This window comes from Strix uralensis, chromosome 5 (assembly GCF_047716275.1).
Source record: "Strix uralensis isolate ZFMK-TIS-50842 chromosome 5, bStrUra1, whole genome shotgun sequence".
NCBI lineage: Eukaryota > Metazoa > Chordata > Aves > Strigiformes > Strigidae > Strix > Strix uralensis.
In genome coordinates, this window is record NC_133976.1 from 81,306,812 (window position 1) to 81,325,016 (window position 18,205).

An 18,205-nucleotide genomic window follows, 5' to 3' on the forward strand; every position below is an offset into this window, starting at 1 on the left:
TGTGTGTGTCCTTTGACTTGTCTATTTCTTTCTTTGCCTCTTTGACACTGCTACATTTTGTTTCTTTGGACACTTACAGGCTTTCTTCCCTTCCTTGAGGCTACTTTATGTTCTCTGAATCACTTTCAGACTCTGTTGCTTTGTTGTCTTCTGCCTGGCTCCACTGTTTTGTCCGGGGATCTTTCAGACCATCTTCTACTTTCCTGGCATTTGGAGGGCTATTCTGTGATCTTTCTCTATGTCAGTGTTTAATCAATTTTCACAGTTTCTCTGAGACTTCTCAGTGTCCTCTGGATGTCTTTCAAGCTCTCTACTACTTTGTCTTCTCTTCGACTATTCTATATCCTCTGGGACACTTGCAAACTCTTTCCTGTATTACCAGGCTCTCAAAACCAATTTGCTGTTCTTTGGGGATCTTTCACACCTATTTGTTTTATTAGAGTATTGTTTTGAAGGAGGATGAGAGAGGACAGGGGTGGGGGGGTGGATCTTTTCAGAGATGCAACAGCTTCAAGATCTCTGGGCTTCAACTGCAGTGGAGTTGGAATAAATCTCTGTGAGTCACCTTTTGGAATTTTTTTGGTCCCCTTTTGGTTTTGGTGGTAGTCTGAGTTAGGAGAGAAATGAGTTCAAAGAGGCACCTTTTAAAAAATCCTTTATTTTTATATCATCCTAGTAAAAATCTTTTATATAAAGGCGAAAGTAGGTATTGCATAGAAGAAACACTGGTGCAAACATCACCTGGTGGGAATGGCATGTTGTTTCTTAGTGTCTACCATCTACTGCACAACAGATGGCTAGCCCATAGGCAAACATCTCCAGGTTTCCCCATGCCAGCTACAGGATGAAGCTGTTCAACTCTATGGAAAGAAGTTACATCAGAATTAAGTGTGCCCTATTGCATGCTCCTCCCAAGAACTATCTGCTGGGAAAACACCCTTTTCCTCCTGCCTTTTCTATGCCTGACCAATGCATCGCCTGAGAAAAAACACTTGGAGGATCAGTTCGGCTGCCCTCTGCTTGCACCCTTCCTGTGTGTGAGTTTGTATTTCATGCGTACAAATGGGGCTGGACACAGGATAGGAGAGTTGGCCTAACATGACCTCAGTCCAGGAACTCAATGCATGACATAAACAAGACATCTTCTGTCATCTTGGAGACATTTATGCCATTGTTTTTATCATCTCACATGCTGCTTAGGCTGTGGGCACTTCTTCTGAGCACCCTCCACTTGGGCTTCCTATAACTAACAGCCTTGGTACCACCAGGAGGGAACAGAATTCACTGCTATCACTTCAACAGCTTTTAAGGAGAGGTTCTTCCAGCAGTTCTCCTGTTATGTCTGTGCTTAAGTCCTGCTGCAGCTTCCAGGCATGAGCACAGTGAGACAGCAGGTGTGCTACAGTCTGAAGGAACACTCAAAGAAACAGCACTTTCACACATTTGAACTGGGCTTTCATGAATTAGAGATACAGAGAGGTATGCATTTATACAAATCAATATTTGTGTATATTAAAGATACTTTTACTCAGTATCAATTTTATTTAAAAACATGCTAAAAACTTATAGTTAAATAATCAGAGTGACATTTGGGGAAAACACACAGACAGCCACCCACCAGCATAAGCAAAAAAAGTGCATACATACATGAGCCAAAGCTCTCTTTGACCAGTTTACAGGACAGTTAGTGCCTTCTCTGACAAACTGACTGATGCAGCCTCACACCTTCCAGGGCTGTTTTTTGTTTCCTGGAAAACGGTATTACTTTTCTGCTCCTTTCAGGATGTCTGTCATCACCTCCCACATCAGAGAGTCAGCTAGAGACACAAATCAGCCCTGCTTTTGACTCCCTTCCTGTAGGTGGCTTCATAGAGATGAATATATGAAGCTTGTGTAACTATCTCTCTTAATACTGTGCTTAAAATGCCAGAAGTAGTCATTAAAAAAAGATTTCAGGATCTATGCTGCTAGATCGTGAAATGGAATGAAGCATTCTAGAAAAATAAGTTTGGATGGAAGGCAAAGTAGCTGAGTTTGCAACTACACATTTCATCTCTGAGTTACTCATAAACATTTTTTATTTCCTTATTACTTTCACTAATATATTTTACCATTTTTTGTACAAAAACTGACTGCAGATTAAAATTTAAGATGCGACAGGTACCACTGTGCGACCCAAAAGGACAGAGATGATGGTCCTGCTCAGCCCTGCACCCTGCTCTTCTTGAACACCAGAGAAAGCTAGAGAAAGCTAAGCACCAATGCCCAAAGGGAGAATGCAGTGGAGCCATCAGATGAAAATCGTCCTGTCTTTTCTTGCAAAAAATGGGAACGCATCTTAGCAACTTTGGATACAGTCTTACATGTAGCAGCAAGTACACTGGGCATCAGAGCCCGTTCTTCAACATGGAACATCCATCTCCAGTGGGGCTCAGATGCTCCTGGTCCCAATTTTCATTAGAAATGGAAGTAAAACTGGATTCAGTTTCTGTGCTTTCCCTCTGCTTCTTCCCTGACTCTTTCAAAGGCAATCTAAGTGAAATAGCTGAACCCATATGGCATTGTCTGCTTCAGTGGGAAACGAGCCCTGTGAAACTTTGGGCATTGTGCTCATATGGGCAAGGGCCATGCTCTAAGAATAGTAACCTCCTTCTTCACTGCAACACCCAAATTCATCTCTATCTATCTCCCACACATTCACACTCCTTCCTGTCACACTGATTTCATAGGAACTCAAAAACTGACACATAGGCCACACAAAACACTACTGCTGCCAGATGTACAGATGCATGCAGGACCTACTAGGAAGATAAACAGGGGACTAAAAACTCCCAGATATGAAGTGGCTCAACAGTTATTTCAGCCCACAAGGAAAAGACAGGCTGAATGATACAATGAAAATTGTATCTTTTAAGAGTTTAAAGTATAAATATTCAGACCGGACATTAAGAGAAGCTTGGTTACCAGAGGAGTAGTTTGACATGGCATGGCTCTGAAAGGCACAAAATCTCCATCCTTAACAGTTTCTGAAACTCAGCCCAATAATGTCATAGTAAACCTCATCTCACATAGATGTCAGTACCCCTTTGAGAGTCACATTGGATGAAGTAATCTCTGAATGTCACTTCTAACTGCTGCTAATACAAAAACCAGTGTTTCTTTCAGAGCTAAGTCAAGCCCTGACTGGAGTTATATCAGAACATCCTCCAATGTCTGAGCCTTTTCTTCTTCCTTCACAAAACAGCAAAAACCTGGAACAAAGGGTAAATGGGGGGCTGCTTGCAATGAAGCACCATTCAACCTAGAGAAATATATGTTCAAGTATTCTAACAGGAATGTTGGTAAAAATATGCATTGCAGTGAACTCCAAACTACCCTATTGGATGGACTTGGCAATCTGTCAGCAAGAACCCATTCTGTACTGAAGGTGTGACAATACATATTGTCTCTGAGTGCTGTTTTGGAAATTGCCCCTTTCCTGCATCATCTGTTCACCTTTAATCAAACCACCTTTTCCAGTTCAGGGAGACAGCTGCCCTCTGCCTAGGAAACCCCTCAATGAAGGGCATGGCGTGACAATGTTGCCATCAAATTGCCACCCCCTTCCCTCACATCCAGCAGCATGCCATGCCTTGGGCAATTTTTTTGAAATAGGCAACAGTGTCTGTGAAGTCTGCTGCCAAGTGGCCAGTAGGTCAGACTGCAATCTCTCTCCTTTGTGCCAGGGAGCAGTAACTTGCTTAGTCAGTACTTTTAGCTTTCAAAGTAGCATGACATCAAAGCAGGCAGATTTGGGTGAGTAAAGGCATTGGAACTTTGCCTCACAGGAGCAGGAAGCTCAGCATCTGGTCTGATGGGAAGGCACTGCGTTCCATCTGAGGAAAGAGCCTCTGATTTGAAAGGAGCCACCTTTGTTACAGTAAGGGCACCAAGGCCCTGATAAAGGTAGACAATGCCTCCCCATGGACTTGAGAAAAATTTTGTCTTTATTTGTCCGCACCGTCAACTTTGAAAAACATGTCCTCTGGAGATCGCACAGTGGTTCCCTAATTAATGTACAATAAATGTGTAAAACCAAAAACAGTAAGAAGTTATAAAGTCAGGCAACTAAATTCTAAGTTATATCCATCATAATAATCATCATCATCATCATTATCATAATAAAAAAGTATACACCATAAGGTAAAAGAAGCTGCAAAGCAAAGCAGCTCCAATTCCTAGGACTCTCAGAGTGGCTTTTCCGTGTCTTCCAGTAAATTGGACATGAGGGTTGAAAACCTAATGGAAGACCTTGAGGAATTCTCCCTTGAAGGTGAACACACATAATTTTTGCACATATAGCATGGATTAGTAGAGCAAAACAGTTTCTTAAGAAACATTCTTAGAGCAGATCTATGATTTCGTTTAGAAAATCCATTGTTTGGGGGGTTTCCCCCCTCTTTGGCAAATAAATGGCAAATGTGAAACAGACAAAAAAAATGAGTCAAGTTGTGGTAATAACTGGACAAGTAACAACAAAGTAGATCGGTCAATGGGACGGATTCCCTCAGCAGGGCTAGGCTTGATACTCTTTGCGGTCATTCCTTTTGTTCATTTTTATGATGAGACAGAAGGGTTGATGTGACAATGTTTCAGAGGTTTTAGGCATCATATTTTTTGCCAGTCCTGTGAATCTGCTGGAAGAGTGTCATGGAGAAGGCCATGCCAAGAATCTGAAGAAAAACAAACAATAAGGGCTTCAGTACAGGAAGGCTGCCCAAACTGCATTGCTGACCTTTGTTTATGGTCCAGCTGTAGTTTTAAAAGTCATTCTACACTAGCCATATTTCTCAAGCTTCAATACTGATCAGTAAACTTGGATGTATGTTGTTCAGGCACACAGTGATGTCCGGAGATGTATCAGTCAGAGCACAGATGGAAGCAAAAAGCTCTCAGGGCTCTTTGTCATACGTGCAACAATTTTTCAGAATCAGTACATATGAGTCACTCTTCCTTTTTATACAACAGCTTGTGCTTGTTTAGCCACATAACTGTGACTGAAAACATCAGATTCAGGTATTCTCCCCCAAAAGTACAGCAGTGATACAGGAACCTCAAAACCTTAACAGATTATGATATTTCTGCATTTCTTTTTCAAAACACGTTAACCTACTCGGTTCAGTGGCCATGATTTGACTCAGTTTAGCAATTTCTAAAACTTAGTTTCAAAATTAAAAAAAACAGTTCCTTAAGGGACAGTGTAACAAATGGCTAAACATGGGAACTCCGAAGTGGTGCTCTGAAGTCAAAACGCAGGTAAGCAAAACCCCACAGCAGCGTGTCTTCTGTGTGGGACTGACTACTGACCTGCTTTCTTTCTGACTAGATGGCCTTAAATGAACTCTTAAAACAAATCTGACATTTTTGAAATCGTGATCAAACTCAAAGCAGTTTAGCACCACTTTTCACACAGCAGAATCAAGAATGCTGACAGCAAATCAAAGCCATGTTGACAAACATCATACCAGTATTACCTGCATTATGAGGATGCATATCCCAATCGAACCAAGGACATGCTTGTTCTCATCAAACCAGGTCATAACTCTCTCATAACATCCCTGAAATGATGAAAGATGAAAACTGAAATCCCAAGGTCACATTTTCTTTCACGTACATTCCCTCTATCTTCTTCCTTCCCACCCCTCCCTAAGCCTTGACCTGGGCAAAGTGAGACTCACCGTTTTCCACACTAATTCAGTGGAATTCCGTCCACAGTCTTGGGAGTTTTCCGTACAACACCGGTCTGGGACAGTGTTCTCTCCCAGCACTGGGTACCAATCCGTAAAGTCATTCACACCACAGCATTTCATCTATGGCAAAAGTAAAGGATTAATAAATTAACTTAACTAGCACAATTTGTGAATCATGCACCACCATAAACTTTTACTTCCACTAAACCACTGTATATTTTCAAAAGGGCTGCCACAACACTTTTGTATTTTTAAAAGTGCTTTGTGCTCAGTGATCACTAAAAGCAAATACTTAACAATATTTAAAAAAAAAAGAAAATAAACAGTCCCATGTCCAAGGTATGATAGTCTTTTTGTCACAGAGACATGAGCCCAAACACCAAAACATAAGGTAATCTGCCCACAACTGCTGAACGGCAAAAGCCTAGCTGCCAAAGCTGCAGTTCTACCCATGCAGGTTTTGCTGCTTCTCCTCTGTTTCAGATCATCTCTGGGCCTGTGATAGGCATAGAGAATCTCAGAGAGAGGTAAGCATCTTTCACCTTATACAGAGTACACTTTGATCCTGGGTTTCACAGTACTCCCTGGATGTTCAAGAGTGCAAAATCAGAAAGTAAAGCCTGCATTAGCCATCTTTTAGACTTGGCATGGATGCCACAGTTAACAGACCACAGCAGCTTTTATGGACAAATTGTTATTTTTCTTCTATTGGGAAAATATGTTACCTCTGCTTGAATGATATTCCATGCATTTTTCAGTCCAACATTATTTTCTGAGTTGTATAGCTTCATACCTTCCTTCAAATCCTTCTTTGCACTCTCACTGACCTGCATCATGTAAAAAATACAGAAAATCAGTGCTCTGCTGTTTAGAGGAAAGGATCAGATGGTACAGATTTTGCATATAGAATGCACCTCTCTTGTCTTCTCTCACCACAGAATTAACATGGGTAGGAAAGCTCCATCATAGCTTCAAGACTCTCTTTCGGCACCTGCCAAGGCCTAGTCTCTCCCTCAGATTGGAAAACACTGGATTAATTCACATGAGACAGGAGAGCAAACAGCTTTCCCTCTACTAAGATTCCATCACACAGTCATCATCTGATCCAAACTAACTGAAGAGCGATCAGCAGAAATCTGCTGAACTTACTTTAACTTTGCCAGAGATAGCTGTTGGCAATACCCCACAGCAGCCTCTCCCACCTGTAACCTGTGGCCTACTTTAATTTGCTAATACCATAAAACCAGAGTCCGAGCCTCCCAACCTTAACACAGTTATCCCTTGCACAGGTTCAGGCAGGCTATAATGAATGGCCAATACAAAATCAATTGGAAAAGGACATTATTATTGATCTCCTTGTGGGGACAGGCTTGTAGGATTTATGATTTTCAAATGTGCTCTTCTTTCTTTAGAGGAGAAAGATGGAATGCTTAACGGGAGATGTGAGACGTCCCATTTCTTGTATTAATTTCAGTCCGAGCCTGGAGTCCTGGATGCAGGTAGGAATGTACTTTGGCTCTGACAGCAGTGAGCTGGCAGCAGAGAAAGGATTAACCTATGGGTCCTGGCATAAAGGTCATCTATATTATAAGATCTGTTTCATCCCTCTTTGACATCCCATTCAAAATCAGAAGTTCACCCCAGCTCCTCGAAAGTGGCAGGCATCATAATGACAACCTGGGAAGAGATACAAATCTGGTAGGAGCTCAGTTTTAGAATCAGTCTGGACATGCTCATACTGTAAGGCTCTGTCCTGTGTTTAGCAGAGTTCTCCAGCTCCCCAAGGATTTTTCCAGTCTTACCTATCTGACCGGCCAGGCAGTTGCGCCTACTTCACTTAGTCCCTACTAGACAGGAGATTCCTACAGATGGGCTATATGAGAAGCTGCCTCTTGATCCACTCTGCACCCTTATCAAACTCCGGGACTGCTCAGTCAAGTGAGACAGCTGGTGGCATCTGGAATAACCTGTGAATATCCCAGGCCTCTCTCCTCCAGTCCTGTTCAAGGGTTGGCCCTAAGAAGCTAACCAGGTCTTAAGTAGGACCTTCCACAACCCAGGTCAACAAGATGATCAGCTTCTTGCAGGGACATCAAACAGCTATGTTGAAGGCTATCTTAGCTTTTAGGAGAAGACTAAAAGGGAGACCCTGGACCATGGTTTTATTTCAGGGACGAAACTGTAAAGCTCAGCAGGTTCTTCTCTCCTGTTTGCCCTCCTCATCACTTCCTCCTCCCCCTGCAGAAGCAACTTACAGAAAACAGCCAAGATCTCAAGGTTCACCAAAGTGAAGAACAAGGAGAACCCACATACCTCCACCAAACAAAAGCAAACTGAACCTGGTTTACATGCTAGTACAGATAATTAATCTATATGGCATATTTGCTTACCTTGTCCATATAAACAAAGAACAAAATCAGTAATATCAGCTCTGCCAGGAGAATTACCAGCAAAACGATGAAAAACTAGAACAAAGAAAAAACAGACAGTGTATACACACTTACCAACTAGAAAGCAAAACTAGGGCTGCTAAGAACTCTGAAGACTATAGGCTTTGTCCTTTAAACCTTTCCTCTACTCCCAAAACCACGGAAGTTTGGTTTCAAACTATTAAATTCAGGCTTATTGATACTATATTGCCACTAAAACTCCTGCAGGTCTCACCACCAGTGAGGGAGCTCACTGTCTAGCATTCTCTAAATCTTAGGTTTTGCCCTACTACCACTTTGCAGGTTTCATCAATGTTTTTGTCTTGCTTTTTTTGCTTCTGTCACAGCACGCAGCCCTGGTAGTCTCCTTCCTTCATACGGACTACAGAACAGATGCTAAACCCATTACCACAAAGATCAATGTGAGGTGCCTGGGGAGTGATTCCCTAGCTGGTGGGCTTTAACCACATCTGACTGCCTGTCAGATGGAACAGTCATTACATTAGTTATCACTTATATTCCCAACTCTCTGTAGCTGAAATCTCTCTCTGCAGGGGCATCCAAAGTGTGAGCTCCAGTAGTCTCACTACTTTTCATGCCCACTAGTTGCTCTTATGTACTAGTGGACTGCCACACAGGCAGGGCATCCCCCACACAGACACTGGGGGAGATGGAATATGCAGTGCAGCAAGCTCTCTAATTGGAAATTCATGGCAGTCATGATAGTATAAAAAGGCTTTTGCAGAACCTTGTAAGAAAATAAACACTCTTAAAAAAAAAAAAAAAACCCAAAAAATTCAGCTGGTGTTGCATTTTGTGTGGATGAATGACGTAGACCTCGTTACTATTCTGTTTGCTTTCCTAGCTGTACAACATACAAAACCGAGCAACAGATGCCAAAAAACAGGTGCACATTTGTCCTCCAGTTTAATTCTCTGAGGTGGTCTAGGGAATGCTGCCTGGCTGTTCCCCAACACCATGTAAGGGAGACTTTTACACAAGGAAAACTCACATGCTCCTTAATGTCACAGCATCTGTGATTCATAAGCTGTGACCGAATTGGAAGGGGTCTGCTTTGAGAGCCCTCCTCTCACCTTCTGCCACAATACCTCTCTCCTTGAGGTGGGGAAAGGCATGATGAAGCCTCCTGGGTTTATGCAAGAGGAGTGACCCCAACCGTGTTTTCTGAGGGGGGTTCCCAACCTCTGTACTTCAGTGCTAGACAAACATTGCCAAGGATCAGATTATTTTTTATTTTATTGGTAAGGCCTGGCAGAGACATTGACTTCTAAACTTTGGGTCAGATGGTTTCCACCAACTTATGACAAAGGCCTTAGATAAGGGCAAAGTAGAAAATAGTCATGAGAGGCTTTGAGTGGCATCCAAAAGCAGCTGTGCTTAAGATTTTTCAGTCAATCCTTCTAACAGACATTTCCAGAAGGGCTATCCAGATTGACTCTACAGTTCAAGTTTAACCATTCAGAGGTAACCGATAGTAATTTACTTTGCTATCTAATACATTAGGGCACACAGCAACGTTTGCCAATACACCAATGTTATAACTGTGACCAAAGATATGGGATGCCATACTGCAAGCAGACAGAAGATTGAAAGCCAAAGGCAATGTTACAGTGACCCACAAGACTATTTTGCACCAGTCATTTAAATAAAATAATAACAAAGCAACAGTCACTGGTCTTAGTGAAAAGAAGTATGTCTTACACTCAACAGGAGGCACTTGTTTTCCTTGATAGCACCTAGGCAGCCCAGAAAGCCGGTCACCATGATGACTGTACCAATGGCAATGACTAGGTTGGCAGCTGAAAGCGATGGAAAGCTAGGAGAAAACGTGGCGAAGTTTCCTTGTGACACTGACAGCCAGATGCCCACGCCCAGCAGCCCACAGCCACATAACTGCAAAGAGATAAACAAAAGAGAGGTTTCACCATTAAAACAAATGGCACTGGCTCCTTCCCCCTGACTCTGAAAGGAAAGAATTTTTCAAGCAAATTCTCAGGTAACTGTTCTGCAGTAATGCTCTCACTGGCTCGGTACTGAAACAAAGTAAAATGAAATGTTCTTACCTAGACTTGGTCATGTCACCTATACTTATAAAGCTATTCAAAAGCCACTGGATGACAGAATTCTCTTTTTAAAGACTCAGCACATGAAACCAGGGCTACCCATTGATCTCTCAACAGCACAACCCAATGCAATTTTACTGTAGGAAGATAAAAAACATTAATTGAAAGAATGTTCCATTGCACTTATTTCTGCAGACACCTACAATGTCTCAGAGCCCTGTATATCCTCATCCTAGGGCAGGCAAGGAAGTCCTGGAGATAATTACAATCAAGAGTATCATTTCAATAAATATTTGTCATAAAATGCCCAGTCCCAGTAGCCAGGTTTGGTTTTAGTATGAGTTCTCGTGGCTTTACTGTTGTTTGCCAGTGTTCAATGTCACAAAAATCAGATTTCTAGGTTTATTATCTACAGGAAGCTCAAATTCTGCTACTCTCTGTCAGTGAGAGAACCTGGAAGAAATGGAAAGCTGATAATAAAACATAAAATTAACTTCACTTTGCTTCTCACTCTTAACAATACCATGTCTAGTTAAGGAAATAAGGTTTCCCACCCTAAGTCACAGGGCAGGTCTTCAGAACAATGGCCTAGTGTTGCACTATACAGGAGGCCTAAGAGCTGTCCATCTTTTAGTACTTGCTCAAAATGACTGCTATACGACTTCGTACCTGATCTGTGATCACTGTGCAGTGAAATCAGAAGTAGGAGTTAGTTGCACTTTCATTAAACCTATGAGCTACTAAACAGTACTATTACAGTTTCCTGCCAAATTTAGCCTTTGCCAAGCTCAGAGGTGAAATTCACATCACCTTCACTGGGAGGGGGATCAGAGTACACCCCCCCAACTCAGAGGATTACCTGGACCACTGCACAGGAAAAACAAAACGGCACTTAATCATTACTCACAGTGATATCCCAAAGCTGCTGGTGCTCACCTGTCAGCAGTGAGGAACAAGAGGAACAAAAGTTCTTGCCATCTAGCAGGTTTGCCACACCCAGTCCGTTGTGCTTGCATAAACTTACAACTTTTACTCAAACCAGAAACTCAAGGTCAGAGAACAGTACCTCCACTAAAATAGAGTTCAATCCTGCCTTGTGATAAGCACTAATCTGGCATGAGGAAGAGCTACAGACCTGTTTGGGCAAATATCCCCACTTCTGTCTGAGGTGATTTTATCAGCAGGGCAGACAGTTCAGGTTACAACTGGCTCCTTTTGATTTTGCTGCTTCAGTGGACATGAAAGAAAAACCAGAATAGTATCTTCTTGCATTCATGTCACATTACCTATGAGTCAAGCTTATGTTTTCATGATGTTATACACGGTTATTTTCTTTTACTTCCCTTGTGACCCTTCTGTCCCCTCTGAGCCCCTGTCTTAGTTTGCTTGAAGCTTTTGAAGCTGCTTTGCATCTGGGGACATTCACTGGTTTGGTGAAAAATTGTGACCAGGAGTAGACCTTATGCAAGATGCTCACAGGCATTCCCATGGGAGAGAGGGTAAAGCATCTCCCAGTGTACCAAGTCCACATAAGCTAACATCATGAGAAGCATAAAAATAAAGGGTAGGGTAGGCAGAAAAAGAGAATAAGAGATGGAGATTAACTATACTGCATTGGTGGTTATTTCCAGGTCCCCTTGCACCCAAGCCTTAGCTTAGCAATCTGGAAAAAAAAACCCCACAACTGTCTAAAGCTCACAAGCACATGCACTGGGTAACACAGAGGAAACACACAGGCTGGGAAGCACCTCTCCTTCCAAAACTCAACACACAATAATTCCACAGAGTGAGGTGGGGAGCTTTCCATCACTGGGTGTGGATAAATGACACAACATCTATTTCCTATAACTGAGCTGGATGCAGATGCAACACCAGCGTGTGTAGCAGGAAAAAGTCAAACAGCTACTATCCCTATGAAAGGACTGGATACAAAACATACACATATGCCTGTGGCAGGAAAGGGCTACAGGACTTTTATCTCTTCCCTCAAATCCATCCTCTCCAATTATAGCCTTGAAGTGATTTCTCACTGTCTTTCATGGTATGTCAGCAAGGTCAATATGAACTTGGAGTAGTAAAGAACTGTGGGGGATGCAAAACAGAAGTGTCCTGATCATATCCTGCTGCGGGACCCAGTGCACATCACCACGGGTTTAAACTGTCTACAGTCACCCTATTGCTCCTGCTTTAAATTTCATCTACTCTGTCCTTGAAATGCTGCAGTTTTGGAGCCTCAAGCCCTCTCAGGAATCCACTCAACGGCTCAGCTGCTTCAGCCGTTAGATGAGAACTGCCAGCAGTTGCTCGGGCTTGAGAGCTTGATGGTTCAGGAGGTTAGAAGCAGCTCTCACCACACAACATTCATTTAAGGTTTTAAATGGCATTTCTAAGCTGCCAGTGATGTACACTGCCAATAGCTGATGGCACTTCAATCAATGACTTCATGACACTCCATGGATGAGACTGTAAATGTTGCCAAAGAAGTTCCTACCGAAGACTGAAATTGTTCAGTGTAACTTTCGTTCAGAACCTGAATTCAGACTTTAAAGGTTATTCACAAACACGTTCCTTGGACTTTCATACTCTATTAGGCTCAGAAATCACAGCCCTAGCTCAAGTGTTTTGAAAGAGGGCAGTGAATTCTGGAATCATCAGGCCAAAGGCAGATCATTGCAGATAAACAAGGTGGTGGTAAGAACAAGGTCAAGGCAAAAGGCTTACAGAGGAAGGGCAAGTAAAGGACAAGGAGCACACAGATCAAGAGAAAGATCAGCCCATGAAGAGTTGCACCTCAGTACCCAACTCCATTTATGAGGATAGTAGCAAAAGAGGTAGAAGAAAGAAGCCCTTACCAGCATCTCTTTACCATTTAAAAAACCCCAGCACAATCCTTAATAGAGATTGGGTCTAGAAGAGAAAGGTGGCTAGGAAATTACTCCAGAAGGCTCAGGTTTATGTTTATTTAGACAAAGTTAGAAGCAGCTATTTGCTTAGACAAGGGAAGGGAGAGCTACCTTCAAGTGTAGGAAATCAGGTAAGTGACAGGCCCACTGCTGCTCCATGGAGTGGACATGAAGACACGAAAGGACCAAGAGCAGGAGGAGAATCAAAGTTAGAGAGCAGAAAGATGGACAGATGGCCTCTGTCCCTCTGACAGGGTCTCAGTTCAGGAGACCCTCTATATACACTTCCATACAGGAGAGATCATTTCTTCACTTGCTTGTGGTAACCACCCCAGTGTTTTGGGAAATTCAGAAGCAAAACACTTCACTTTTTGGCAGAAGATTGGTCACTTACTGCACCTTCACTTTTCCACAGTGCCTCTAGCAGAGAAGAAGCATTTGACACTTGATGTGAAACGTTTGCAACAAAGGTCTTGTATCTGTGCTGTCACCAGGCAGACCACTATGGAGATACAACTTGAATGCCTGACATAGGAACACCGTGGGAGAAGAGTCATGTAGGATGCGAGATGAAGTGGTATGTCAGCTGAGGCAGCAGACATGTTCACATTTGCTCTTTCTTCCTGCAATTCTAATGTCCCGTAATGAAGGCAACCATGGAATGACTCCTTTCCAACTGCTGTAGTGATTGGGTTAACATGCAAAAGTGCACAATGTGATCACCGTTCCCTTCAGTGCTTGCTGACAACACACATTAGTGCAGTACTACAATTATACCACAGTATCTGCACTGATCACGCTCTCACCATGGCTGATTCCCAGGCCCATTGGAAAAGCTAAGGAAAGTTCTCCCTTTTGCAGACTTTTTACCTCCTAAGTAAGTTTTCTCCATCCCTAAATTACACTGAAAATTCAGATTACATTAAAAAATCAGGTGATGGAGGGGCTATTAAAGACCAAAGCTGATCTATGCAAACAGGATTATCTACAGTGACTGGAGAGAGTAAATATTCAGGAAGACTTGGAAGAGATTTGATAAAAGACATGACATGCTAAAAATGCCCACAAGGTGGCATTCCATACCAAATAGCACTAACAGTTGAAGTCAGATTTTATTTTTCTCCTTTCCAGAGCTCCTCAATTTTTGTGCTTTCTTCTTTGTTTTTATCTCTGTCATTCTACTGAGTAGCAGTACTGTTGATGCTAAAATTTATTCTTTAAACCTTGGGTCCCAGGACAAATACTTTTCTTACTCATGCTTCTTAAAAAAATCCCAAATAATTCCACTGACTTGGGATTTAATTGCATACAACCATACCAACTAAAGCTAGCTAGAATTCTAGCAGTAAAATAGCTTTCGTGACACTTTGTTTTCTACCAATCCATTTTTCATACAATGTGAACACCATAAAAATGCTCTTACAGCTATTTATTCTCACAGGATCCACTTCCTTCTGTTTAGTACAATGGAATCCTGGAGGGTGAAAGCAGCAAAAATATATTGGGTCATCTTACTAATTCCTTTTTCACCATATAATTAAATAATATATGCTGCTTGGTATTTAATAGTGTGAGAGTGACGGCACTGACATTCCTTCCCCAGGGAAATAGTTGAACATCATAATAAATTTCACTGGATTTTCCCTCTCAAAAAATGTTGGCTCATTTCCCTCTCATGATTAGAAATTATCATCCTCCAGGCAACCACCATATCTCTCCTTCTGTTGGTGTTTATGCCATGAAGGTAACTGCAAAAGACTATCATAAAGTCAGTCACGTACATGGATGCACACACTCTTACTCATAGGGTAATTTAGTCAAGCTACGGCACACGTATTTTGAGCCTGAAAGCAAACAGAAGGAACACCAACTTTCCTCACAGTTTCTCCCTCTCTTTGCTATTTCACTATTGAAGTCTGAATTCTCTTCAGTACTTCATCATCTATCTGTCATCATCATTGTGCTCAGAAAGCGTACAGCATTCTAGGAAACATTAAAAACAGTCTCATATGCTGCAAGAGAAATTAGAACTCCAGGTAAACCCAGAGAGAGAGAAACCCAAAACCAAGTCTTTCCCTGATGAGTACTTTCATCAGAGTGGGAAAGGGGCTAAATAAATATAAAATTAAAAAAATAAAATATATTTTATTCTGGATTTTTGAGCATTGTGTGAACTAACACAACAATACAAACTTTTACAATAGAGCATCATATCCAGGTTTTGTTGCCTTATCCTAAAGAAGATACAGTAAGTGTTTACAGATCTAGGGAAGCACAACACAGATGGTCAGAGGTATGCCAAGACTGACATATTGTACAGAAGGAGATTGTACACAGGATTAGCTAGCCTGGGAGGAATTATTAGACAGGATGTAAATTAAATACTCACAGCTCTAGAGGTCAGTATGAAAAACAAATAGCCTGCCTCTTTAATCTTTTCCAATAATAGGAACAAGGGAAATATTAGCAAGTATTATGTAGTATATTTTGCTTCACATAACTGAGAAGTAAATTAATAAATTATGCCATCGGTGATTACAAGGATCGAGTATTGTGGCCACAATTTTCAGTAAGGGCTGGATAATTTTATTTATTGATAACAGCATTTGTAGCTTGCTAGCATATACACAAATAATGACATTTCATGCTTCTCAGAATAAGGTATCGTGTTTCTCAGAGTAACATAATGCATGCAGAATAAAGCAAAACTACCAAGCAGCAAACAAGTTGGGGTAAAGAAGGGGTAGGATATGCCATTCTGGTAAGGTTTATTAATAGAATAATATCGATAGATTGCCCTTGAAGTAAGTCATTGAACAGCATTAGGAAACAGGAATCTGATAAGGAAGGCACTACCGAGCGGAAAAAGGATGAGGCCATACTCTTGTTGACTTTTGCAATCATTCCACCCCATGCACACAATGTGTGATGGAAAAGCTGCACAACTAGGTGTGTGAGAGAGAAAGAGTGGAGGGAAGATGTATTCTTGACATCAGACTTTCTACTGCTTGTTAAACACCAGGGGGGCTCTTAACAGACTTGGAAGAGAACAGAGGCATATAGAAACCAAATGCTGAGAGACAAACACTAGGGATAAAAAGAAGCAGCAAGTGTCTCAGTTTGTACCTCCACTTTGAATAACATCCCCTGGGTCACCTGTGGGCCAGTTACAGAGAACAGAAAGCTCCCCACCTTCCTCTGTGCTGTGTTAAAACAGGTGATCTTGCTTGAAGCAAAGATGATACAATGAAAAATATATGGAATAGCTTAAATATGGCCCCCATAAAAATAGCCAAACACACAGGAGGTTTGTTATGAGGAATTACTAACAGCGTGACTGCGAAAATAAGTGTCAATGCTGGGATGTGATTTCAGGACAACTGCAGTGACAAGAAGACACTCTGAATTAGGCTTTGACAGGCCTATATTTAAACAATAAATCAACAGGGAGATAACCTGCACAAAAAGCCACAAGCATAAAGAAGCCATGTGGACAAGCAGAATGCACCACCAAACCTAGCACAGAAAGGTTCTTCAGTGCCCAGCTGGTTCTTAAAACCCTCCCTTCTGTGGGGGTCAGCAACACTCTGGAAAAGCTGCCGGTAATATTTTCCCTCTGTTTGGTAAGTCCTACAAGAGAAAGGTTACCTAACTTAGCTCTTCTTTTCAAGAGGGAGAAATTTTCCACTGTTTCTCCAGCTGACTCTCAGACCAGTCAGTGTGCAGAAGAGATGATGAAACTGCACAGTCTGTTCACTCTGTCCTTTTTTTTTTTTCTTTCATTTTTCCTTCTCCTTCATTTATAGTATCTTAACGAGCTCACAGGTTTCCTATGGATTCAAGAAGCAGTACATCTTGGAAAACAGTTTGAAAGGCTGTTCTTTCCCCCCATGAGGAATTTTTAAAGAAAACTTCTACAAGACATAAAGATGACCATCATCTTCTTTAGCAGCTGGAAACCTGATTCAAAGACTCTTCCCATCAGCAGGAAGAGTTCACATCTTCTGTGCATTTTGGATCTGGTGCTTCATTTGGAAGCAGTCCGGAGTGGAGATTCAAAACAGTAAGAGATCCTGTTCAAAAACACACCACCCTGTCTTCCTGTCTCAACACACACGGTTCTTGTTTCAATGCACATTAACCTAAGTTTTGGAAGATACTAACTTGATTGTCCCGAAGGATTATCACCACAAATAACAGGATTTTTCAAACTATCTCTCTTGAGAGCACAATATTAATCAAAGCCAGGGGCGACTTAAAGGTGATGCAAAGCTCAGCAGTAGAGCCATTCCATTCATTTACCATCAGACAGAGGTGCTCACCTTTTGCTTTTGCAGTATTCTTCCCTGAGTTACAGATCTGGAAGGAGCTGGGATGGGAACTACATGTTTTTTACCACTTCAAAACAGAGATATACTTTCTGCCAATTAAATTTCTGGATGCTACTTGCCATCTCTGGATTTGGGTGGGTCATCCATCCCTGGAAAGGGCTGGTGCTTAAAAGAGATTTTCAGGTAAGCCCAGATAAATTTTCCTGCTCTGTCTTGATAATCCACAGGATTAATCAAAACTGGGGTTTAACAGCTCAAAATGTCAGAGAAAGTCTCTTGCAAAGAAAGATCATCTTCTAAATATGATCCAAAATATAGAAGGGACACCAAAATCTAAGAAGTTCTTCAGCCATAGACTAGAAAATAAGAATGGAGTATGGAAGTGGGCAAAAATACTTAATAATGCATACTTAGTGCTACTGATATAACAATATTGGCAAAGATTTAAACTTCTCTACGACATTCCTATGAACTGGACATGATGAAAGACAAAGGAATTATTTCAATGTCTCCTTTGAGTCTAGTGCTGTAACAGCTGTAATGACAGCCTGTGTGTAACAGAAGGTACAGAACTGGAATCTGTGCAAATGCTGAACCTCCTTAATTCATCTGCCAGAGAAAGCAGTTATCCTCTTCCCAGAGTCATCCCCCAGCACTACTTCTGGGATGGTCCTGAAAAACCGAAATGAGGTATCAGAGACTGTGATCTTTTGTGGAGCTAGCAAAGGG

General features: G+C 41.7%; 1 protein-coding gene across 2 annotated transcripts in view; it reads right to left on the reverse strand.

Annotated features, from left to right (window-relative positions):
* Nucleotides 1–638: 638 nt before the first annotated feature.
* Nucleotides 639–18,205, reverse strand: part of TSPAN9 (tetraspanin 9) — a 195,558-nt gene continuing 177,991 nt past the window's right edge. For both annotated transcript variants that reach the window (XM_074871948.1, XM_074871947.1), the window contains 6 exons: nt 9,881–10,072; nt 8,120–8,194; nt 6,455–6,556; nt 5,718–5,849; nt 5,514–5,597; nt 639–4,712 (listed from right to left, as the gene is read on the reverse strand). In XM_074871948.1, the coding sequence (XP_074728049.1) occupies nt 4,641–4,712; nt 5,514–5,597; nt 5,718–5,849; nt 6,455–6,556; nt 8,120–8,194; nt 9,881–10,072 (657 nt within the window). In that variant the 3' untranslated portion in view covers nt 639–4,640. The remainder of the gene's footprint in view (nt 4,713–5,513; nt 5,598–5,717; nt 5,850–6,454; nt 6,557–8,119; nt 8,195–9,880; nt 10,073–18,205) is intronic.